We start from the raw sequence: 25855 nt of genomic DNA on the forward strand, positions 1-25855 counted from the left end.
GTGGGTCAGTATAGAGAAAAAACAGTATAAAGAAAAATGAGGAGGGGATTTCATCACACACACACTCTATCAGAAAATTTGAATAATTTAGACCACTAAAAAAATTACTCTTCTGCTGATTGAGATATTGTTTTGGCTGGTCTAGCCTTACAGAATTTGAGAAGGAGTGAATAATAGAAGCTAAATGATGATACAAGTCTTGGAGCACAATTTGGGGTAATCAAAGATAACATTGTGAATTTGGGCCTCATTGCAAGTTTGGCAGTCTTTTGGCAAAACGGTCACAGTGGCGGCCGCCAAAAGATCGCCATGTTCGTGGCAATCCCACTGCTGTATTAAGAGTTACACAGTGAAGTCCACCAAAAAACTGCTACATTTTTTAAACCACCAGGACACTGGAGGACATAAAAGAGGTGGTCAAACCACCAGCACAGCCAGCCCAACAAAAATACTCCTATCAGATTACAATCCACAAATCAACTTCCATGTCGGAAAACCATTGGTGGTGTGAAGCACGGCGGTCTCAACTCACTTCAGTCAGAACACCATACCACATTGGATAGTCTGGATACCCCACACCTGACACACCTATTCACTGCACTATAAAAAAACAACATTCTTTGCAAACAAAACACCACACACAACCACAGACAACCAACATCCCAGAGAATTTAATATAGCAAGAATTACACTTCACTACGCACACATCACACACCTGCATAACATACAAAACACACACATTAGTACCATGCATCAATCCAGAACACCCGTCACCCACTTACATCACCTACACCTCACCATTTACCTAACTCTGCACCCATTTACTTTGAACACAACCACTACCATGACCCCACAAAAACAGCCATTTTTCACTGATGAGGAGTTGAGGGTCATGGTGGATGAAATTGTCATGGTAGAGCCACACCTGTTTGGAGCATAGGTCCAACAAACATCTATTGCCAGGAAAATGAAGCTGTGCAAAGGATATTCGACAGGGTCAATTCAGTAGGCTGTTATCCACACACAATGGAGGACATCAGGAAGAGGTGGAACGAGCTCAATGAGCTGAGGGGGAAGGTACAGTCCATGGCATTCAGGTACCAGCCAACAATACTGAGGATTAGCAGTGGGCCCCTACCTCCTCCCCCTACTTTCACATCTTAGGAGGAAAAGGTCTTGAGCATCCTCCATCATGGGGGCCTGACAGGAATACCTGTGGGAGTTGACTCTTTTAAGTACCAACAGTATTCATGTCACAGAAGTGTCTTGTCCTACATGCTCCCTCCCCACCTATGCCCACCCCAATTTGCGCACCACCCACTGCAACTAATACCCCTCCCTGGCATGCCACTTGCCCACTAAACTCATCTGGCCCCACAGCCCTTTGAAATGGCATGTGAATTACTGGCTAATGTTAGCCCTACAACTCCTAGAATGCAATATCTCAACATTTTACACACCAGTACACTGCACCAAATATTACTTGTCATGAATGTTAACCCATCTTGATTGTATTAATGTGGAACAGTACATGGCAATGGCAGCAATGCAATGGCTCACTCATACTAGCATCCCAAGCAAAACACAGCTGTAGCTGAGTGCCCCTATATAATGGCCACAGATTAAAGATCCCAAGCTAGAAATATACTCACCTGGTTTGGAAAGGCAGATGGCTGAGTGGATGCACATGCAGTACATCCAGATACAGGTCGATGTCCATTGCTAACTCACATACTGCGTTCCTAGGAGGACACCACTATGCATTGTACAGCTCCTATTTGTGCCATCTATCATGCCAGACAGTTCACTAGGTAACAGAGGTGAACAGCCATGTCAATAGTCAGACAATATCAGATGCCATCAGCAGTACAATCACTTCCAACATAGTTTACCAGCATAAATCATGGTGTATGGAATTGAAGTTACAGAGTTTCATGTGTACTAAGTTACATTGTGCAGCAGCTGTCATTGTCATTGCTGGGGGTCATGTTAAGGCACTGTCTGCATCACACACAACTGCTACAATACCCCCATTTTAACCTGAACTCTGTGTTTCACTCCCTCCACAGGTAACCTTGCCATTGTCACCACTGAGAGGATACCAGAGACTGTCACTACCCCTCTGGATGAAGGCCCCAGCGGGGAGGACACCCCTGGATGCCTAGACACTGATGAAGAACCTGGCCCATATAGGACACCTGGTCAGTCAACAACTGTCAGCCTCACCCTGCCCATACAAGTTGCAGCTGTATCACAGGCAACCATTCACCCCCAAACCTTTGTTCCAAGGACTGTTTCACCCATTGGGTGCCCCACAGTACAGGTACCTGAGTCTCACCTTGCCACCCCTGGCAATAATGGACCTGCCACCACTGGGAGTGGGCATACTGTGCCAGGGGCATAGGCACGTGGGGAGGGATACTATGGGCCAGACGATGGGCTCTCAAAGAGACATGAGTGGCCAGAAAACCATCTCCCAAGTCTTGGGAGCCTACCAAAGTTCCCAAGACATGATTGGCCAAGGTATTTGGGGAAATCAAAACGCTGCAGAGGGATAACCACCAGGAAATCATGCAGCAGTAGCAGCACAAAATGCCCACTTGGGTTCCATTGCAGGGGTGCTAAAAGACATGAATACCACACTGAGTAGGTTTTGTACCCAACATCTGGTCCCTTCCAATAACAATGATACTTCAGGCCCTTCTACATCTGCGGCTGCTAGTGGAATGGAGGCCCTGCCAGGGGAAGGATATGCATCAGACACCCAACCCTCTGTAGCTAAAGAACCCCCGCAAACGTGGACGTCCTCCCAGACATCCAGCAGGAGTAGATGCCAAAACCAAACCCACAAAGTAAACCTCTCCTGAATTTTTCTCCTTGTGTGTGCCACAGATACACCCTGTTGACTGTTCTGTAACCAATCTCCATTTTCCTATGGTGCAAGGACACTGGACTTGTCTTTCCAAATGGTGTAGCAGCTACCAAGATGATTTCATCACCATGACTGAACCTATCACTATTTTTTGTGTGTGTTTTACTTTAATATCATATATGTTGTTTTTATTTCCACAATAAATCGCACTTAAACACAAGTCCTGTGTATGTCTCATTTATTATCCATGTACAATAGTCATGCATGCCAACTCTAGTCTGATCATATCCCTCTGTATAGTACACTCATTGTTGTTGACCTTATACATTGACTCCGTCAGCAGGAGAGTTATTACAATAGCATTGTAACAGGACAGATTCCAAAAAAGTTGTAAACAACAACTACACACAATCAGTGATAAATATGCTAAAAGCACAAAGAGCATGACTGAGAGTAGCATGAGGATGTCTGCTGAGTTGTAAAACAATGCTAAACTACACAATACAGAAGTTAGGGTCATATAACTCTACTAACAAGGCAGGAGGCACACAGATTGGTTATTTGTATCACCTGGCAAAGCCTTATCACATACCTATATCATAGCTTCCAAATATACATTTCCCATGGTACAGACAGAAATCAGTACTGATCTCCCGAGTCTTAGAACCTTTCACTTACATTGGTCATATACCTGTAGGCTTGTCAGTCACCTATGTAAGTACACAGTGGCATGCACATTGCTCTCCAAATTAGGAACGCACTGACAACTCGGTTCAAGGTAGTTTACAGACAACTGTTGCCATTGTGATGAGATAGGCTATGGTCCTACATTTACGCATGATCCAGATATTTATCCAGACACAAATGACAGTATTCTACAACCTCCTGTACCCTTCAGGTGAGCTTGGCTGGAAAATACTTTTCCACCCCAGTGTCCTCACAGTCTAACAATGTTAGTCACACTCCACATAATCAAGACTTATAGTACCTGGTATCAGCCATGTTAACTTCTTATGTCTGTGGGCAATTCCCATGTGTCTCTGATACTGTATGTCATTTGCCAAGGCTGATGAGCCAAATAGGATCTAGGCAAATATGTGTTTGTAAGAGAAGAGGGATGGGACATAGCAGAATACACTCCTCAAATCAGAGAAATCATGTCCACAAGTGTAACTTTACATCTGCCATAACAATAGATGATATTGTGGACCACTCTGTACATATTTTCAGTTTGCATGCACAACTCACTGAAAGGCATTGGAGCTATTTACACCCCAACAGATGATGCAGGAAAGGAGGTGACATGCTACCCTTCTACTTCAAATTACAAACTTGAACCACAACATTACGTCTACTTTGCACACCTTTTAGTCAGTTGAAGTACTGATTCATGAGATCTGCCCTAGAGTGTCCTGCTTCATCTTCTTCTGACTCTTCATCCATTGGCAAATCTGCATTTCTGCTCACAAGTTCTGCTGGCTCCCCCTCATCTGGTATAAATGGTATATGTCATCTCAGGTCAAGATTGTAGAACATGCATCAGGCAGTTATTATTTGACATACCTTGTTGGGTGAGTAGAGGAGGGCTCATCCTGATCAGTCCAAGCACCTAAATCTTGTCTTCAGGAGCCCAAAAGGCCGCTCAGCTGCATACCATTCCCTCCCGTGGGCCTCATTTTAGTGGACTTTCCCTGGCGTGGTTGGGTACCTCAGTGGTGTCAACAACCAAGGACGGTTTGGATAGCCATAGTCACCTGTAAACAAATTGGTAGAACAGCACACACATGTATGTGGGACATGCAACATTGTGATGATAGGACACGTTAATTGCAAACACACATTTCAGTTGTAACTTACCAACCAGCCAGGCCCACTCTGTGTGGAGCTGTGTCATCAGCAGTGGGACATTGCTGTTCCACATGATGAAGGAATCATGGACTGATCCTGGATACTTAGCACTGACTTGTGAAATGTAATGGTCTGCCAGACACACCACTTAAATGTTTATAGAGTGGTAGTTTTATCCTGTTCTTATACACCGGTTCATTGGCATTGGGGGGAACCAAGGCTACATGGGTGCCATCTATGGCTCTAACCACATGTGGAATGTCTCCCATAGCAGAAAACTCTGCCTTCACATAGGCTAAATCCGCATGTTGGGGAAACCTGATGTAGCTGTCCAGGTGTTTCAACAATGCACATAGTGTATCCTTCAAAACCAGACTGAACATGGGCTGTGACATTACTGCAGTTAGGGCCATTGTATTTTGAAAGGACCCAGTGACCAGGAAGTGTAGCACTGATAAGACTTGAATAATGGGAAGTATGCTTTAGGGATTGAGAATGGCAGGCATCAGATCTGGCTCCAATTGAACACAAAGATCCATGATAGTATGACAATTCATCCGATATGTCTGGATACAATGGCCCATATTTATACTTTTTGACGCAAAACTGCGCCAACGCAGTTTTGCATCAAAAAAATTAGCGCCGGCTAACGCCATTCTGTTAAAAAAAACGACGTACACCAGGCAGCACCGGCGTAGGGGGAAAATGGCGTATGGGCGTCCACAAATGGTGCAAGTCAGGCTGAGGCAAAAAAATCGCCACAACCCGATTTGCGCCATTTTTTTACGACGCCCATCCCCCATTGAAATGACTCCTGTCTTAGCAAAGACAGGAGTCATGCCCCCTTGCCCAATGGCCATGCCCAGGGGACTTCTGTCCCCTGGGCATGGTCATTGGGCATAGTGGCATGTAGGGGGGCACAAATCAGGCCCCCCTATGCCACAAAAAAAAAAAAACGAAAAAAAACTTACCTGGACTTACCTTAATGTCCCTGGGGTGGGTCCCTCCATCCTTGGGTGTCCTCCTGGGGTGGGCAAGGGTGGCAGGGGGTGTCCCTGGAGGCAGGGGAGGGCACCTCTGGGCTCATTCTGAGCCCACAGGTCCCTTAACGCCTGCCCTGACCCAGGCGCTAAAATCCGGCGCAAATGTGGGTTTTTTAGACCCGCCCACTCCCGGGCGTCATTTTTGCCCGGGAGTATAAATACGACGCATATGCATCGCAGTCATTTTTTAGGACGGGAACGCCTACCTTGCATATCATTAACGCAAGGAAGGTGTTCACGCAAAAAAATGACGCTAACTCCATGAACTTTGGCGCTAGACATGTCTAACGCCAAAGTATAAATATGGAGTTAGTTTTGCGTCGAATTTGCGTCGAAAAAAACGACGCAAATTCGGCGCAAACAGAGTATAAATATGCCCCAATGTTTCTCCTCCATTGTATGTAGGTCTACTAGTGGACAGTACACTGGTGGTTGTCATCCTCTCCTCATGGCAGGAAAACTATGTGAATAAATGTTAACATAGTATGATACATGCAGCATGACAAGATCTTGTAAAGTCAGATAAACAACTCACACATATCTGCTGTCGAGGTCGGTTACGAACTCTGATATCTACAGTACAGAACATAGCTAGGCACCCGAGGACACCCTCCTTTGTGCACATTCCCCCAAATAACTAATGAACTACACACACAGATTCATTTGTTACTGTACATGATTGTAATCCCAACCTATTTGATATGTCTTACACATATTGTTGCACATTTTCTACATTTTCAAAGCACATAGGAACCTCCATGTAAGTATACAATACTATCACCACCTTCCTCCAGTAACACAGCATTTACTGCACAGATGCACAAAATTGATGACTAAACTCTTGCATTCATGAAATGTGCTTGAAAGTCGTCATGGCAGTAGGCAGTCACAACTGCAGTGGAAATTGCCATCAGAAGATATTGCTGCCTTTGGAGGACTTGAGCCAATAGCAATGTCTGCTGGCGGTGATGGTCATGGATGCGGTGGACTTGACAGTCATCTTCTGCAATATTGCTCACTTGACTCCTGACACTGCTGCCAGCAAGACCTCCAATACATGAGTTGCTGTGTACTGCCTTTTGGAGCTATCATTCCACATCCTGCAGGTGATAGGGCCCCAGGTTCACCCCTGAACAGCTGGATAAGCTCGTGGAGGAGGTCCTACCCCTGCATGAACAGCAATATGGCACACCAGAGAAGCAGGTGAGTCCAACGCAATACCCATGTGTGATAGGTGTGGTGTATGATGGTGTACCTAAAATGTAAAGTAGTGAAGGTGTTGATGCATGGCTATGATAATTTGTAAATGAGTATGAGTTGAGAGGATGGGAATGTTGGCTACTTGCTGTCACTGAAGTGTACTGTTTACTACTATTGGTATGGTGCATGTGGACATGACTTTTTCCTTTTGTCTGTGTCATCCATGCAGCTCAACGGCCATCAGAAGAAGGGAATTTGGCATGCCATTGGCAAGCAAGTGTGGATCCTGTGGGTCTACAGCCGATGGAGCAACCACTGTAGGAAACAATGGGATGACCTGAGACACTGGGCCCGGAAGACCCCAGAGGCCCAGATGGGGATGTCCTCCCAATGAAGGAGGGGTTCCCATCGGACCTTGACCCCCCCCAATGGCCTGCATTTTGGCAGTGGCCTGCCCTGAGGTGGATTGGCATTTGAGGGCAGCACAGCAGCCACGAGAGGGTAAGTACTGACAGAACACATGTACTTGCCTCTGAACGTTTTGTGTATGATGTCTAAGTATTGCAGCTGTGACAACGTGGTAAGTGCTACAGGTATGGTGACTGCTAGGAAGACATGGTACTAGAGTTGCCAAACAGAGATGTGACCATTGTATTGTGTATGGGAACATATTAATCACCTTTGTCAACCAAATAGCATGACTGCATATGGAGATGCACATGTGACTGTGTCATATGTGTGACTCCACTCAGCCATACATATTTGTAACCCGCTGTGTCATCCTTCCCACCTCCTGCTCCCAAGTCCATTTACCCATAAGGTAAGTTGTACAGCTCTTTGGTCTCTGACCACTCCTATTCCACTGGGTCTAGCTCTATGTGCAACATTGGGTCTGACAGATGACTAACAAGGCCAAGTAATCCTGTCTCCTGAAATAGTTGGACACTTCATGTAAGGCTGTCATCCCAATCAGGCTTTGGTATGGCCAACTTACTATACCCCCTATAATCATCCCTACATCATGTGCCAATTGATGCATAATCTGATGTTGAAACCTCTTCTTTTCCAGATTTACCTTTGCTAATCTGAGGCTGTTTGGACAGTTTTGGTAATGACTATGCACATTTCTGCCTGACATAATGGTGTAGTAGGTGTTCAATTTCACATACACATGCTGGTGTTATGGGATATGTTGTCATTCAATTGGCTTGACTCTATGTGTATGTGTCATTCATGGTTATATTATTATTCAGTTGTATAAGTGTTAGTTCTGGACTAAGGTAATGGGAATCCCATGTCTAGACAGTTGTTAGTGATGTAGGTGTTTAGATATTGCCGTGAAAGTTTCTAATCTACATCTATAGTGGATACTATGAGGCCTTCATGCACATTGTTTGGTGTCCATTGTATTGTTGGTGTTACTATGCTCTCTGTGGATGTATCATGTGTGCTAAGTAGGTCCTCCATACAGTAGCTACTTAGCACACATGATACATCCACAGACAACCACAGAGAGCATAGTAACACCAACAATACAATGGACACCAAACAATGTGCATGAAGGCCTCATAGTATCCACCATAGATGTCTGTGGGTGTATCATGTGTGCTAAGTACGTCCTTCATACAGTACATAGAATTGTTGTCTATGTCAAAATGAGTTAGATAAATGGGTCCAGATACTTCTAATGAATCTTTTCCTAGTATTTAGAAAATTGTTTCAAAGACATGCTAAGTCATTTTGTGATGCACACTGTAAGGGTATACCATATGTAGTGTCTTCATCTGAGGTGTTTGCCATTGTGTAAGTTGTGTACAGACTGATAAGTTAGGCATGTGATTGGAAAGCAACATGATGTGTCGTATTTGAAGTGAGATGAGTTCACTTTCATAGAACATGACTACTGGTGATAGACTGAACAGGTGTGGAGAAGGGAGAAGCATGATATTGTGTTGTCAGTCAATTACATTTCCTTAGACTGATTTGATGATGGAAAGTGATGATCTGTATGGGGATATTTTAGATGTAGCCAATCCACCTTGTGCATGATGCTTTTGAGTTACAGCTGAATTGATGGGATGGTGATGTAGTAGTCAGATGGTTGGCTTATGTTGTGGGTGAGACTGTGATCATATGGGAATCTTGGAAGTATCTTGTTGTGACATGATGTAGGCTCTGAATGGTTTCTAACTGGGGCTTTATTTGCCATAGATGTGTTGTTACTGTGGTGCATGTTGTAATGTATGAGTGTGTGAAGAATTTGATGACCCTCTCTCTCTCTCTGTGCATAAGCTTGAAGAAGACGGGGCACAGCCGAGTGGGGAAGCTGCTTGTCATGGGATATGGAATGCTGAGACCACCAACACCGAGGGACCCAATGGCCCAGAAGGCGAGGGGAGGCCCACGGGGGAGACAGTATCCACATCTTCATCGTCAGAATCCTCCTCCAGTGGACACTCCCTGGTGGTGGCAGACCCATCTGGGACCACCCCAACACCATCTCTGTCCACCACCCCCCTTACTACCACCACCCTACCTATAGATCCCCACCCACTTGGCCGTGCCCGCTCACGAGGGTGGGCATCTAATTTGCCACAGACACCTCTGCCTCTGCCCCTGTCAGCCTAGCTGCCCTCAATGAGGAGGCTATTGACCTCCTAAGGTTTATCTCTGTGGGTCAGTCGACCATTGTGAATGCCATCCAGGGACTGGCAACTCAGATAGAACAGAGCAATGCGTTCCTGGAGGGCACTCACGGTGCACTGGCTGGCCTACTGAGATCTTTTCAGGCTCTGGCCTACACACTGACGGCAGCCAGTCACACTTTATCTTCCGTCCCCTCTCTGCCTTCCTCTTCCCAATCCCAAACTCCTCTTCCCCGACCCAACCAAAGTACACAGACAAAAAGTATGCAACCACCTCAACATCCAAGGGTAGCTCAGACAATGACAAGCACCACAAGACACACCACCAGCATGCACACAAGCAACACACACCTGCACACACATGAACAGTCAAAGTCTGCCCTGACACCCCCACCATCCCAGCATCACAGACACAACACCTGACACACCTACAGACACCACTCCAACATTCAAAGATCCAGCAACTACACCTATCTTACTCACAGAGAGCACATCAGCAGACCCTCAGACATCCACCCCAGCTACCACATCCACAGACAACACGACCACAGACATGCTTGCATGCATCACATCCATCATACCTGCAGTCACCACCCCAACAGACACTAACTCACACACCTCAGCATCTCCCAGCAACTCCACCCCCCTCCTCCCAAGACATATAAACTCCCACACTCACCTACCCAACAGACACTCACCACCCACTAGCATACCTCGCACAAACATGCACCCAAGACATTCACACCAACACCTCTTACAACCACTCTCTCTCTCTCCACACCCAAACCTTTTTGCCATGACCATCCCACTGTGTCTAAGAAAGCTTTCCTTTTGGAGTTTGCCCTTTTTCCTTCTTGTCTCCCACCTTGTGATACCCCTAAACGTTCAGTATCCCTCCCAAAGTCTGACCCTTCCACCTCCAAGACTTCCCCTGCCCCCCTGCAAGTTCTCCTGCCCCTCCCCTCAAGAAGTCTACCCCTCTACCTTAAAGCCAGCCCTCCTTCCCATACCTAAGTCCAGACCCAAACCAACATCCCAAGTCTGATCCCAGAGGCCCCCCTCCAAAACCCAAACCACCTCCTCCACCCCCAGTTAATCTCTGAGGTGCCTGCCTGCCCCATTTATGCCCCTTCCTGTGGAGGTTACATGGCAGTCAGGAGTCATGTTTGGGACACACATCTGTGGATTGTGTGCATGCAGCATTTCTGCATTGCAGACTGGCCTATGGCCTTTATTAAATATATTGTGTTTGTTATAATAATTACTTGAACCAACCAGTGGTTGATTTCCTGGTTACATCTTTGTCATGCATTTCTTTCCCTAGTATGGAGCTGTTACCGGCTGACACTAATTGTGTGTATGTATGTGTGTGGGTGCGTTCCTCTTGGACTATGTTTGTTGTTTGTGCAGTATGTGTGGTTGTGTCCAGTGTTTTTGTCCAATAGCGGTGGGGTATGTGTTGTGTCATGGACATTTGTGTATTGAAGGGATTAGTTGTGTTAGTATTGTGTGTTGTTGGTGTGCTGATGTGTTTGTTGGTGTGTGGTGTGTCTTTGTGTGCATTGAGTGTGTGACCATGATGTGCATGAAATGTTGGACACAGAGTTCTTTGTAGGACTATCGGTAAGTAGTTTGATTGTATATTTTTATGTGTACTTTGTATTTTGTTGTTACGTTGTGAAGTCTGTGTGATGTGTCCCTCGGTAGTGTCCCTGGTGTGTATCTGCAAGTGGTTGTAGATGGTGGTGATGTGTTGTTTTTGTGACGTGTTGTGGTGTTGTGTGTTAGTGTGTGTTTGTGTGCCTGTGCGGTGTTTCCCTGCGTACCTGTGTGTGTTTGTGACATTTGTGTGTTTGTGTGTGTGGTGACCATGGCATGTTTGTTGTGTATATGTGAGTGTATGTGTGGCTGTCTGTGAGTATGTGTGTTGTTGTGCATTTACGTGTGAGTGTCGCCCTCGCATCCCTTTCCCGAATGTATGTTGTGTGTGTGTGTGTGTAAGAAACTTTCAATATGCAACAATAAGAGGTAAGAGTATATAATTATGGTTGCTGTCGTCATCACAGATTCATTAGTTTTTGGGTGAGCAGGAGCAGTGGGAGGACATGTAGTTCAGGTTCCATGGTGGCTTACTGAAGAAGAGTGTCTCCTTCTATACAGTTGGTTTCCGCCTGGGTTTCCATGGAGGTGCAACCGCGGTGGAAACCTTGGTGGTGTGCAACCTCGTAATCTGTCCGGCAGAATCATGGTCTCCACCAGCCTGCAGGTAACTACCATCGTCCACTGGCGGTACCAACGGTGCTTTGGATGTGTTCTGTTGTGAACACCACCATGGTCATAATATGGGGGTTTTCTCTGCCAGCCTGCTGGCGGTGCGACTGCCACCACCAGCATGGCGATCCTGGGGCCGCCAAACTCATAATGAGGCCCTCAGACTGTGAGTTCAGCCATTTGGGATTTATTCATAACATTTCTATACTTCTGACTTAGCATAGCCAGTTCAAACAGAAGCAATCTAAACACCTATGATAATGGGTCATAGTAACAAATAAAGGTGAGAACAGTTGCAGAAAAAAATGTTTGTGAAAGCAGTCCTATGAAGAGAAACCTTTAAAAAGATGAAATTAGGAAAGGACAAGAGCCCATCTGTTTTCTGGAGCAAGCAAGTTCTATATGTGAGGTATCAAATGAGAAAAGGCTTCCTTGCAAGACTTCAAATTGTTTGATGATTTGAAAGTGAATGATAAACTGGGTTCCAGTTCTTGAGCTCCGCTGACTGGACATTGATATTATTTACTGTATTATACTGTATCTGAGTTTTCAACCTTCTAGAATAAGGGCTTCATTACAAATGTGGCGGTCCGACGACCGCGACCCTCGTGGTGACGGTCAGCCCGGCTGCAACATTGTAATATGATTGGGGGAACACCACCGGTATGATGTTGGCATCCTCCCCGCGAGTTTGGCGGTCACCTCTTCCGACCACCAAACCCGCAATCAGACCAAAGTCTTGAATGCTTACCCTCACCATGAAGAGAGTCAATTACTGAAAGGATATCCAATGAACGTGTAATAGTATGATGGTGCTAAGTCACCAGTGGTACACTCGTACACAAAAAAGACAATACCGTGTGCCACTATCTGCACATGAAACTCAATAAAAGGCTTAATGTAGACAGAGTACATTTTCGCACAATGCAGGAATCTATTTTATATGGAGTATGTGGTAGTGAATTTGGACAGGTCCTGGAGGGCCTCTAAAATTCCGTTAGTGGACAATTTAAAAATTGTCAAATTTCTAATTTACTGGCCATAGAAATAAGTTAGGAGGCAGGAATGATCAAAAACAGATTTGGCTGTGCCTAAAGTGTGTAAAGAGTGATTTTGCTAAACTGCTGTCTGTGCCTCTTGTGCACCCTTTAAATTCGCTATGCCCACAGTACTGCGGATTGCAGAATTACTTCAGGACAGAATAAGCTATTAAGTCCATGGATAGAAATGACATGTTAGCTGAAGAAAGAACCATCATTAGAAACCAAAATGTGGCCAAAAAGTGGGTTCAGGCCTTATGTGGACAAAGGGGATTTATGCTTCTAAAAACTGCATCCTTCTTCCCCCGCTTTTATAGGAAATTTCACATGTTCCAGGGAGTTTATTAGATTGTAGATTCAAAAATCGTGTCACAGGTAGAAACCAGCCTGCCATCAATCGACACAAGTTTAAAATAAACACAAGAAAAAGCAATAGACCAGAATCAATTCAATACCAACTTAAGCGAGAAATGTGACTCTTGCAACAACTTAGTATTACTCAGATGCAAAGATATAGAGTGATCCAGGGCTAGAAAATGTATCTACAATATAACTAGAAATACAGAAGAATGCTGACATATGGCAGATACATTTCTACCTATTTCATTATCCTTAAAGGGTATTTCTTACTACTATGAAATGTTAGATTGAAAGTTCCATGTATTCTCCTTGGAATCAATACAAATGTAAAACATTTTCCAAAGGAAGCCGCATGGGTATACGGTCTAGAGATAATTATACATTAATCGTAATATACAACATTTTCCCATTAACAGAAAAAACCACATCGAAAACGTGGTTCTCCAAAACAGGATCAGTGAACGATTTACGTGATCATTGTAGATGTTTTCTTTGGATTCTGTCACAACAGATGTGAAACAAAACGGGCAGTACCCCGGAGTACAAGTAAATGGTGAGACAAAAGAACAAAGTTAAAAAATGTATTCAGAAAAAGACAGTGAGGGAAACAAACATTTCTCATGTATTCAGTTCCAGATTAATCCATCATTGGGTACTCACAATTTTGACTCCATGGAAATCAAGACCATGCACAGCAACATCTGTGGCCACCAATATACTGATCTGCATATCCCCGAAGTGCCTCAAAGATAAGGGTGGGGGGGGTTAAAAAGTGAATAATAAATTAACATTGTGCAATTTAAACATTTATTTTGTTACAATAATAATTTTTATAAAGAATAATGCTTACTTAATTAAAATATATATTAATTATAAGAAGCTAAGAACTATAGTGAATAAAAAATACAGATTGAAATAAAAAACAAATAAAAAAATATAAAAATGACATTTAGTACAGTGAATTATTTTTTAAAATGTTTATGTGAATTTTTTAATTACCACAATTAAAACGTAATAAATAATTAAAATATATCTAAATTTGTAATTGCATATTTTGAAAATTATGATGGTGTGACAAAATTAGATGCATTTAAAAAATTTGTATGTTTTTAAAATTTTATCATTGTTAATTTTGGATTTATGATTTTATTTTTTATTTTATGGTTCCAAGTTTAGGGATGGTAGTAAATAACTTAGAAAATACACAAATTATTAATAGTGTTAAAACAATTATTATATATTTTAATGTTTGAATATGAATATACAGGTTTGTTGTTTTGGTTAGTGTGTTTTTAAGTAAATTTAGTTTATTTTATATATTCCAAAACTGGTGTGAGTCTGGAGTAATTTGTGCATATATATCATTTGTAGTTTGTAGAATCGTGCAAAAAATGTTTTAGGTTTTAGAGAAATAGTAAATTTCACCCCTTCATTCCTCAAATTGGCTTAGATTGGAGTTGAAATAGTAAATGTCACTCCTTTAGTGTCCAACACCTTTCCCAAATCTGTAGAGATTGGAGTGGGAATAATAAATGTCATCGCTTTAGAGTCCAACACCTTCCCTAAACCTGTATAAAATGGATTGGGAATAATGGCAATCACCCCTTTAGTGTCTAACGCCTTCTTCAAATTGGTCTAGATTGGAGTGGGAATAGCAAATGTCACCACTATAGTGTCCAACACTTTCCCAAATTGGTTTAACTTAAAGTGGGACTTGTAAATGTCACCCCACTCATGTCCAACCCCTTCCCCAAATTGGTATAGATTGGATTGGGAATTGTAAATGTAATTTTTTTAGTGTCTAGCACTTTCCTCAAATTGGTTTAAATTGGAGTGGGAATGGTAAATGTCACCCATTTAATGTTGAACACTTTCCCCAAATTGGTATTGATTGGAGTGTGAATAGCAAATGTCATCCCTTGCGTATCTGACACCTTTCTCTAATTGTTAAAAATGGTTTATGTTGGAGTGTGATTATTTAATTTTTATCATTTAAGTGTGCAATCCTTTGTTTTATTTGCTGTTGTATGTAGTAAAAATAATTTGGGTTATTTAATTAGTATTGATGGTGTTTAGCAATATAATAAAAATAGTTGCATGTTTGTGATAAACAAATTACATGTTTTATATCATAAAAGCAAGTAGAACATGTTTGTAAATCTAGTTATGTTTTCAAAGTTTATTTATGTTATTACATTTTTATATATCTCAAATAAAAAAAATCACATATAAATAAATAAATAAAAAGTAATACATTTCTATAATTACATCAAAAATGTAAAATGTAAATCAAATGTAATTAGCCTTGCATAATGTAACATTTTCGTAAATTGTTTTAAATACATATTTTCAACATCATCTTAAAATAAGTTTTCTTGGTATACTTTGTATATATGTATATATTCTATACTATTATTTAATTTAAACTATAACATTTTTTTATAACTTTTTTTCATGTTTTACATGGTAATATTTTTTAACATTTGTTGAACATCTTTATATTTTTTCACATTCATTTATTTTTTAGTTTCATTTAGTGGCCATTTGCTTTTACCACTACCTTCTGGTTTGTAATCTATTTGTGTAATTTTTAGTCTATATTCCGGGATCCAGGTCGCAGTACTGTGCTGCTGTTTGTTAGAGCAGGAAAGTACTTTTTAAAGGTTTTTGTAAGGGTTTTGAGGATAGGGGTGTGTTGGGTAGTGGTCTAGATGTTTTTTATAGTGTTGCTCATGGGTTTTAAAACATTTATTATAGCAGTGTTATTTGCTACTGGGAAATTTGGGTTTTCGTGCACTACTTTAGTAATGTTTCATTATGCTATGTTATGTTATTCATTTTAGGATGATTAAATGTATTGTATATAGTAATTTTATTGCTATAGAGACTATTAGGATTAATTTCTCATTGTTTAGGTTATCACGTTCATGTATTTCTATATCCAGGGGCCTAATTAAGAGTTTGGCGGATGGGATAGCCTGTCCACCAAACTCCCAACACGGTGGCCACCGCCATAGTGGTGACCACTCCGCCAAACCTATTAGGTGGTTCTCGTAAGGCTGACAGGCAGTTTCTGCCTGTCAGCCTAATGGGAAAGAGGCAGCAGCATTGTCTTCAGCTCAAAATCGAGCCAGCAGCAATGCTGCTGCGGCAGGGTACACCCGCACCGCGCAGACAGTGAACATTGCGATGGTGCTGCACAGGGGGACCCTGAGCATTGGCAGTGTAGGAGACCCCCTGCACCTGTTCTTTGTCAGCCTTTCATGGTGGTAAAACCACCATGAAAAGGCTGATTGAGAATGGGGTCATAATCAGCAGGTGATCTTCGCCACCACCATGCCAGTGGGATCATGGATCATGACGGTGATGGTGGTACCCTGACAATATAACTGCCAGGGTCTTAATATGGCAATCGGACCGCCAGAGCAGTGCTCACCCTGACCTAATGAGACCCTATGTCTTCTAAGGGCAGGAGGAGTACAATTGAAGGATTTTTTAGTTCGTGAAATTTAGGGCCGTATTTATACTTTTTGACGCAAAACTGCGCTAACGCAGTTTTGCGTCAAAAAAATTAGCGCCGGCTAACGCCATTCTGAAGCGCCATGCGGGCGCCGTATTTATTGAATGGCGTTAGCCGGCGCTAGCAGACCGGCGCTGCCTGGTGTGCGTGGAAAAAAAACACGTACACCAGACAGCGCCGGCGTAGGGGGAAAATGGCGTATGGGCGTCTTAAAATGGGGCAAGTCAGGTTGCGTCGAAAAAATCGTCGTAACCCGACTTGCGCCATTTTTTTTCGACGCCCATCCCCCATCAACATGACTCCTATCATTGTAAAGATAGGAGTCATGCCCCCTTGCCCAATGGCCATGCCCAGGGGACTTATGTCCCCTGGGCATGGTCATTGGGCATAGTGGCATGTAGGGGGGCACAAATCAGGCCCCCCTATGCCACAAAAAATAAATAAAAAAATACTTACCTGAACTTACCTTAATGTCCATGGGATGGGTCCCTCCGTCCTTGGGTGTCCTCCTGGGGTGGGCAAGGGTGGCGGGGGGGTCCCTGGGGGCAGGGGAGGGCACTCTGGGCTCATTTTGAGCCCACTTGTCCCTTAACGCCATCCCTGACCCAGGCGTTAAAAAGCGGCGCAAATGCGCCGTTTTTGGCCACGCCCACTCCCGGGCGTCTCTTTTGCCCGGGAGTATAAATACCACGTAAAGGCCTGGGAGTCATTTTTTAAGACGGGAACGCCTCCCTTGCATATCATTAACGCAAGGAAGGGGTTCACGCTAAAAAATGACGCACACTCCGGGCACTTTGGCGCCCGAAGCGTCTAACGCCAGAGTATAAATATGGCGTTAGTTGGCGTTAGTTCTGCGTCGAATTTGCGTCGAAAAAAACGACGCAAATTCGGCGCAACCAGAGTATAAATATGGCCCTTAACGTTTTATAGTGGGTGTAGGTAGTAGTTGTATTGGGATGGGCTCGGGTTTTAGTTGTGGGTTCCTGGAAGGTAGTGCTTGCCTCTCTTATACAATGTAATACCTCCTTTACTTCTATTTCTGTCACATTTGGGGGGTTGTTGTATTCGCTTACATGAACTTTAACATCATCTTTTGTAGTGGCCCATCCATAGCATGGAATAGAGTAATATTTGGTTCCTTTCCAATTCTCATTTTCTGTTGATACACTTTCTTTGTTGTAGGTGTAACCCATGTGACTTAGGGCCTGATTACGACTTTGGTGGTCCAACCATCAGACAGTCAAAGTCACAGGGAGGAGTCTGCCATCAAGCAGGCAGCCTAACCCCCGTTGTATTATGATGTTTCCACTGGGCTGACCTGGGGAACCGTTGTATTAAGATGTTTCTGCTGGTCAGCCCGTGGCAGCATTGGTAGAAAGCCGAGGCCAATGCCGTTGCACACCGCAGGATGGCCTCTGCATTGACTTTCTACCAGCCTGCCCATGATGGTGCAACTGCCAAGGAAAGGCTGGCAGAAAGATGAGTCGTGATCAGTATGGCAGTACCATACTCTACACCGCCGTTGGCTGACCACAACTCTGACTAATCCATTGAGGACCATGATCCTGGCGGTGGTGGCAGTCTCCTGGTGGCCCGATTGCCAGGATCGTATTCTGGTGGTCTGACTGTCAGCAATACAGCAGTCTGACAGCCACCAAGAGTTTGATGGTGTTCGGACAGCCAAGCCCATAATCGGGCCCTTAGTTTGGTTTACTTTCTGGGATGTTTTATACTTGGCTTGCTGTGTTATTGTGTCTAAACGTAGTGTAATAGTATAAATATATTTTAAAAAATTAAGTTTATACTTTTGTTATTTACATATAAATTAAGCAACCACTTCTATTTTTATACTTACATATATGCTATATTTAGATGTTTCACACTGTTTTGCAGCTTTTCTTTTGTGAAAGTTTTAACGTGGAGCAGGTGATTTCTTTTCTGTTGGAAGAAAAAAAAGGCCAGTTTTATTTTAAATGTTTTTTGTTGATAGTTTGTAGAGACCAATATCATAAGATATATTTTTACCAGCTATTTGAGTGAGTTAATACTTTTTAATCATTTTTTCTACTTATATATTATATCTTTTTGGTGGTCTGTGATAGTTGTTTTTTCTGACAGCTTATCACTTTTTGAAGCTGTAGTGCTTTCTTCTAGGTAGTAAAGAGACAGAAGTTAGAGAGAGTTTTGCTAATTATTTGCTAGTTGACATTTTTAAGCTAATTTACAAGTAATTTCTTGTTTAAATTTCAGCTTTAATTATTTGTTTTTGTAGTTGTTGAGATGCATATATTTGTTGCTATGGGTCTAGTTAGGGAATCTTTCAGAATGTCCTCATTCTGATGTGTTTGTCATTTTAGAAGTATTTTGCTGGTAAAATTAGTATGCCTTTTATAGTGTTGATTTAATTGTTTGTCTGATTTTATTGGTTAAGGTTGCTTATAGTTTGATTTTATTGGTTAGTTTAGTTTTAGCTTTATTTTTAAATCAGTTGTTATGAGATATATATCCTAACCAGGTAGTTATAGTTAGAACCTAGCTTATATATAAAATGAGTTATTTTACTTGGCTATATCTTTGGCGCCCCTTGACGAATCTCACCAAACCTTCCCAAAACATTTGCCAGTCCTGTCACCTGCTGCCTTGAAAGTTTAGGTGAGCCATCTCTGGGGGAGGGCGAGAAAAAGGAAGGGTCACAAAACAGGTTTTCCCAATTCATTTTTCATAGGGATTTTGAACAGCAATAGCGCAAAAACTACTGGACGGAAGTATAACAAATTTGGCAGGAAGATAGGTCCTGGCCTAGAAAGTGACCTTTTTTAGTTTTAGTGTAATTCCACTCAGTAGTTTTTGAAAAATTTAAGTCAAAACAAATGTATATATCTAGGGATGCGAAGGATTCGCAACCCCTCACGATCTCATGCAGAGATTTGATTGGCTGATAACACTTCAACAACAGAAGTCATTGAAGTGTTGTCAGCCATCTTAGGACTCAGCTAAAGCCGAGTCCTAGAAAAAAGTTAAAACACAAAGATAAAGGGCTAGGGAACGAACACCCTGACCCCTGAGCTCTGGTGGTGGGGTCCCAAAAGGAGCCCTTCAGGGTTAAAAAGCATTTTTTTATTGTACCAGTGGAGATGCAGTGGAGCCGTGGATCCATCCAGTGCTTCGTGACTGTAAAGCCCTGTATATAAAAGTGGGGGGCTTCTTGGCCCTTGAGGATCCTGGAGGTCTCCCTCGCAGTCCCAGAAAACCCAGAAAGGGCTAAAAAAATATTTTCAAAAATAAATAAACCTCCATAGGCCAGTGTGAAGGTCGCAGTTGGACTCATTTCTCTTCTTAAAAAAAAAAAATAATAATAGCAAAAAAAATAATAAAAAAAAATGAAAATATTTTAAATTGAACACTAATATCTAATTCTAAGTATATGAGATATTAAAGCCTTAAAAAAACTCTGTCTCTTTCTCTCTCACTTTCTTTTTCTCTTTTTGTCTCTCTTTCCAATCAATTTCTCCCACTCACATACCAACTCAGACACTTACGCACCCACTCACAGACCCACTCAGACACTCATGCACCAACTCACAGACCCACTCAGACACTCACGCACCCACTCACAGACCCACTGACATTCTCATGCTCCCACTCACAGACCTGCACACATACTGGCGCACCTACTAAAACACTGATGTGCGCACTCTAACACCCAGACAATCTGACAGCCACTCTCATGCCCAGATACACCCTCTCACACCTATTCTCACACCCAGAGAAGCTGTGCCCAACTCCTGCCATGCACGGCCAAAGAGCTGCGCACAGCGTGGGTTTGGGTGGTGAGGGGTTGTTGACCGCAGGGTCTGGCTACAGGCCAGGTTTTGCAGGCAACCTCACCTGTGCACGGGAGAAGGATGTGCACGGTGCAATGTTAGGTGCTTATAGGGGATTGGCCTGGTGGTTGGAATAACGTATAGTAATTTAAAAAAAATAGAAATTCACTGAACAAAAACCAACATTACAGGGATATTATAGTTAGGAAACAAAATTTAAAAAAACCCATAGAAATTCTCTAATAAAACAAAGGTTACAGAGACATTATAATTAGGCTCACTTTTAAACATACCAAACCATAGAAATCCACCAGTTATAGTTAGAGTTACCTCAAGTAACTATAACTCGTGGCCTAAGGCGACTAGAAACTCACACCTTTGCAGTGCACTTCTGTTAGAAATGGGTTCTTTGGTTGGCAGTCAGGTTACCCCCTGTCCCAGCAAGGACCCTCACTCTAATCAGGGTAAAGGAGAATCACCGTTAGTTAACTCCCGCCCACCCCCTTGGTAGCTTGGCACAAGCAGGTAGGCTTAACTTCAGAGTCTAGTTGTAAAGTATTTGTACCAACACACACAGTAGCTCAGTGAAAACACTACAAAATGACAAAACACAGGTTTAGAAAAATAGGTAATATTTATCTAAACAAAACAAGACCAAAACGACAAAATTCCAACATACACAAGTCAAGTTATGAATTAAAAAGGAAAAAGGGTCTTAAATCCTTAGAAAACAGTAGAAACACTGTTAGCATTAAAAAGGACCTTTGTTGCGTCAAAGTAACACGCACGGGCGAGTGTGCGTTGGAAAAGGCAAGCAATGCGTTGATTTCTCACCCAAAAGCGAGACTGTGCGTTGTTCTCCTCCTTCAGTCGGGTTGGCATGTGCCGTTTTTCCTCTCCGCAGGAGAGCGATGCATGGATCTGGGCAAGCACTCGGGTCCGGGCAGGCTTTGCATCACTTTTCCTCTCCCAGAGAGGTTTGCGCCAAAAATCCTGCTGCACGGTATCAGCAAAACCGCGCTATGTGGGTTGCAACGTTATCGGCCTCCATCAGCGTATATTGCGTGTCATTTCTCCAGCTGCGTGCGTCGATCTTCCAGCTGCAATGCCAGTGGAGCGTCAATTTCTGTAGCAAAGCTAGCAGCCCCTCGTTTTTCAGCTGCATCTCGGAAGTTGTGTCAATATTTTCCCTGCACGGCTGTGCGTGTATTTTCAGTCTTGGTCTGCCAGCTTCACCTTCCAAGGCCCTAGGAACTAGATGGGGCACCACTTGGCAGGGCAGGAGTCTCAGCAGAGAGTCCAGGTGCTGGCAGGAGAAGTCTTTGATGGCCCCAAGACTTCAACAACAGGAGGCAAGCTCAGGACAAGCCCTTGGAGATTTCTTCACAGGCAGGAGTGCACAACCAAGTCAAGTCTTTGTCCCCTTGCACAGGCAGAAGCAGCAACTGCAGGATAGCTCCACAAAGCACAGTCACAGGCAGGGCAGCACTTCTCCTCAGCTCTTCAATTCTTCTCCAGGCGGAGGTTCCTCTTGATTTCCAGAAATTACCTAATTTTCAGGGGTTTGGGTGCCCTTCTTATAACCAGTTCTGCCTTTGAAGTAGGCACACTTCAAAAGAAAGTCTCTCTTGTTTGTGAAATCCTGCCTTGCCCAGGCCAGGCCCCAGACACACACCAGGGGGTTGGAGACTGCATTGTGTGAGGGAAGGCACAGCCCTTTCAGGTGTAAGTGACCACTCCTTCCCTCCTTCCTAGCACAGATGGCTCATCACGATAAAGTGGCATTTTCAAACACACAATCTCAAAACAAACTTTACTAAAAGATGTATTTTTAAATTGTGAGCTCAAAGACCCAATCTCCACATGTCTATCTGCTCCCAAAGGGAATCTACGCTTTAATCATTTTTAAAGGCAGCCTCCATGTTAACCTATGAGAGAGATAGGCCTTGCAACAGTGAAAAACTAATTTGGCAGTATTTCACTGTCAGGATATAAAAAACGCATTAGTATATGTCCCACCTTTAACATACACTGCGCACTGCCCTTAGGGCTACACAGGGCCTACCATAGGGGTGTCTTACATGTAAGAAAAGGGAGGATTTAGGCCTGACAAATGGGTACACTTGCCAAGTCGAATTGGCAGTTTAAAACTGCACATAGACACTGCAGTGGCAGGTCTGAGACATAATTACAGGGCTACTAATGTGGGTGGCACAACCAGTGCTGCAGGTCCACTGTAGCATTTGATTTACAGGCCCTGGTCACCTCAAGTGCACTGTACTAGGGACTTACCAGTAAATCAAATATGCCAAGCATGGAAATCCAACCAACAATACAATTTACACAGAGAGAATATGCACTTTAGCACTGGTTAGCAGTGGGAAAGTGCTCAGAGTTCTAAAGCCAACAAAAACAGGTCAGAAAAAATAGGAGGCAGGAGGCAAAAAGATTGTGAATGACCCTGCATAAGGAAAAAAGTCCAACAACTTCTAATTACCTCACAAGTTAGGGCACTCATGACATCTTTGGTAACATCATTGATAATATGAATGTAATATTTGCAGTAAAAGTTTTGATGAAAAAAGTGTGCTTGGCAGGGGTGCGAGCAATAGTTATCTTAGGACACAAGTTATAGTTACTTGAGGTAGGAGGAAGGAGGGATGGATTTGGAACGGGGGTTTGGTCGTGGATTTGGGAGGGGTGGTCTGCTTTTTGGGAGTAGGGGGCTTCTTCTTGCGGGGAGAGGTATGGGTGCTTCCAGGGGGCAGGGGAGGCCTTAGCGATGGAAGGTAGGGGAGGGGATGGGAGGTTGGTGGTTCCTCTTGGATTTGGGCCAGGGATGGAGGGAACAGGTAAAGGTTAAGGTCAAATATAAAAACATTCTTAGGGAAACTGAGATGGTTGGCAGAAGGGGTGGGGATTTGGAGGTTGACGGAGTGGTTGTCTGATGTGTAGGTGTGGATGCAATGGGTGCGTGCTTCTGGGAGGTAGGCTAGTGTTTGGTTGCTGTCTGTTGGGTAGGTGAGTGACTGTGTTTGTGTGTCTTGGAAGTCTGGGAGGTAGAGGTGCTGGGGGATAGAGTGGTGGATGTATGTGTTGGGGTGGTGACTGCGGGAATGCTAGATGTGGTGGATGTCTGTATGTCTGTCTGGGTGGTGTCTGCGGGTAAGGTGCTTGTGGTGGATGTCTAGGTGTTTGTTGGTGTGGCGCTTGTGGGTATGCTAGATGTTGTATGTGTAATGCTGGGGAGGTGTGGGTGTCTGGAAAAGTGGTGCCTGTTGTTGTGTCGTGGGTGTCTGTTGTATGATTGAGTGCTGATGTATTTTGTGGTGCTTGTGTCTGTGTGTGCTGCTCTTGTGTGTTGAGGTGGATGCATGCAGATCTGTCTGTACGCTTTGGGTAGGTAAGGGAATCAAATCAAATCAAATCATTAACATTTATAAAGCGCGCTACTCACCTGTGCGGGTCTCAAGGCGCTAGGGGAAAAAGGGGGGTTATCGCTGCTCGAACAGCCAGGTCTTTAGGAGTCTCCGGAAAGCGGAGTGGTCCTGGTTGGTCCTGAGGCTGGTGGGGAGGGAGTTCCAGGTCTTGGCTGCCAGGAAGGAGAAAGATCTCCCACCCGCCGTGGAGCGGCGGATGCGAGGGACAGCAGCGAGTGCGAGGCCAGAGGAGCGGAGGAGGCGAGTGGGGACGTAGAAGCTGAGGCGTCTGTTGAGGTATTCCGGTCCCTTGTCGTGGAGGGCTTTGTGTGCGTGGGTGAGAAGTCGGAAGGTGATCCTTTTGCTGACTGGGAGCCAATGCAGGTGTCTCAGGTGTGCGGAGATGTGGCTGCTGCGGGGTATGTCGAGGATGAGGCGGGACGAGGCGTTTTGAATGCGTTGCAGGCGATTTTGGAGTTTGGCTGTGGTCCCGTCGTAGAGGGTGTTGCCGTAGTCCAGGCGGCTCGTGACAAGGGCGTGGGTCACGGTTTTTCTGGTGTCGGCGGGGATCCAGCGGAAGATCTTGCGGAGCATGCGGAGGGTGAGGAAGCAGGCGGAGGACACCGCGTTGACTTGCTTGGTCATGGTGAGAAGAGGGTCCAAGATGAAACCGAGGTTGCGGGCGTGGTCTGTGGGGGTCGGTGCGGTGCCGAGGGCCGTGGGCTACCAGGAGTCGTCCCAAGCGGACGGGGTGTTGCCGAGGATGAGGACTTCCGTTTTTTCAGAGTTCAGCTTTAGGCGGCTGAGCCTCAATCAATCTGCAACGTCCTTCATACCCTCTTGTAGGTTGGTCTTGGCGCTGGCGGGGTCCTTGGTGAGGGAAGGGATATTTTGGATTGAGTAGGGGGTGGTGGAGGTGGGACGGAAGGTAGGGGTGACTTGTTGCCATCAGTGAGGAGGCCAGAGCCTGAAAAGATCTCTGTAGGCCAGCCATTGTACTATGAATACCTTCCAGGAATTAATTATTTTTCCCAAAAGAGTCATGGATGTAGTGTTAATGTTGCTCAGATAGGCAACACATGTGGCATGGAAATGGACACTGTAGACATTATCTGCAATATGTCAGGTAGAGATGTTCCCAAGATCAATAATACAATGACTCAGCAAGCCCCAGGCTAATCATCACTAATGTCTGGCACCTCTCACAATAACATACTCTGAGTGCATCAGTAGATGCCATTAGTCAGTTGGATGTTGTAGAGGCCCAGAGATTTGCAAGTACTTTTAGAAGGCCCTCAAATTGTTGCCCAATTGGAAGCTACATTTTTGTCTCCATTATGGTCATGCCGACCCAGATGTCTGTCAATGGATGAATGCCTGTCCCGAAACACATGTGATTCCAACATAACTGCAAGTCACTCCATGGTGCTGGCCAATATTCAGGTCACAAACCTTACCCATTACACATGTGCAGTGCACTTTTCCACTTGATGCTGCATCAAGGGCATAGAGTTTCACCTTGTGGCTCAAAGCCCTAGTCCTACCTGTCATGTTCTTCATTGGTACTGCAGTTGTACAAGCCAAATGTCATGCTATGATGCATGAGGGAAAGTGTCAACCAGTAAACAATGGTGACACACTGCTGTCTGTGGGACAATGTGAAATGTACCCACATTGTATATCTCTCATTCCGCACAGTTTGCCATGCACATACATGTAAGAGAACACAGACATTATCCCATCAACATAGGTAGACCATGCATGAAACAGCAGCTTACAAATGTTTCTTAAAAGAGAAAGGGACACATGATGA

General features: G+C 44.0%; 1 protein-coding gene across 4 annotated transcripts in view; it reads left to right on the plus strand.

Annotated features, from left to right (window-relative positions):
- FGF10 (fibroblast growth factor 10) overlaps positions 1–25855 on the plus strand; it is a 606480-nt gene that overhangs the window by 392765 nt on the left and 187860 nt on the right. Inside the window, exon 4 of one of the 4 annotated variants that reach the window (XR_011201281.1) lies at positions 2070–3074. The exons of 2 other annotated variants lie outside the window; for them this stretch is intronic. Coding sequence is in view for 1 of the 2 variants with exons in the window: in XM_069221559.1 (XP_069077660.1) it covers positions 2070–2073 (4 nt within the window). In the remaining variant the exon portion in view is untranslated. Of the gene's footprint in view, positions 1–2069; positions 3077–25855 lie in introns of those variants that run through there. One more of the 4 variants, XM_069221559.1, reaches the window with a different exon arrangement.

Source organism: Pleurodeles waltl, chromosome 1_1, assembly GCF_031143425.1.
Source record: "Pleurodeles waltl isolate 20211129_DDA chromosome 1_1, aPleWal1.hap1.20221129, whole genome shotgun sequence".
NCBI classification, from domain to species: Eukaryota; Metazoa; Chordata; class Amphibia; order Caudata; family Salamandridae; genus Pleurodeles; species Pleurodeles waltl.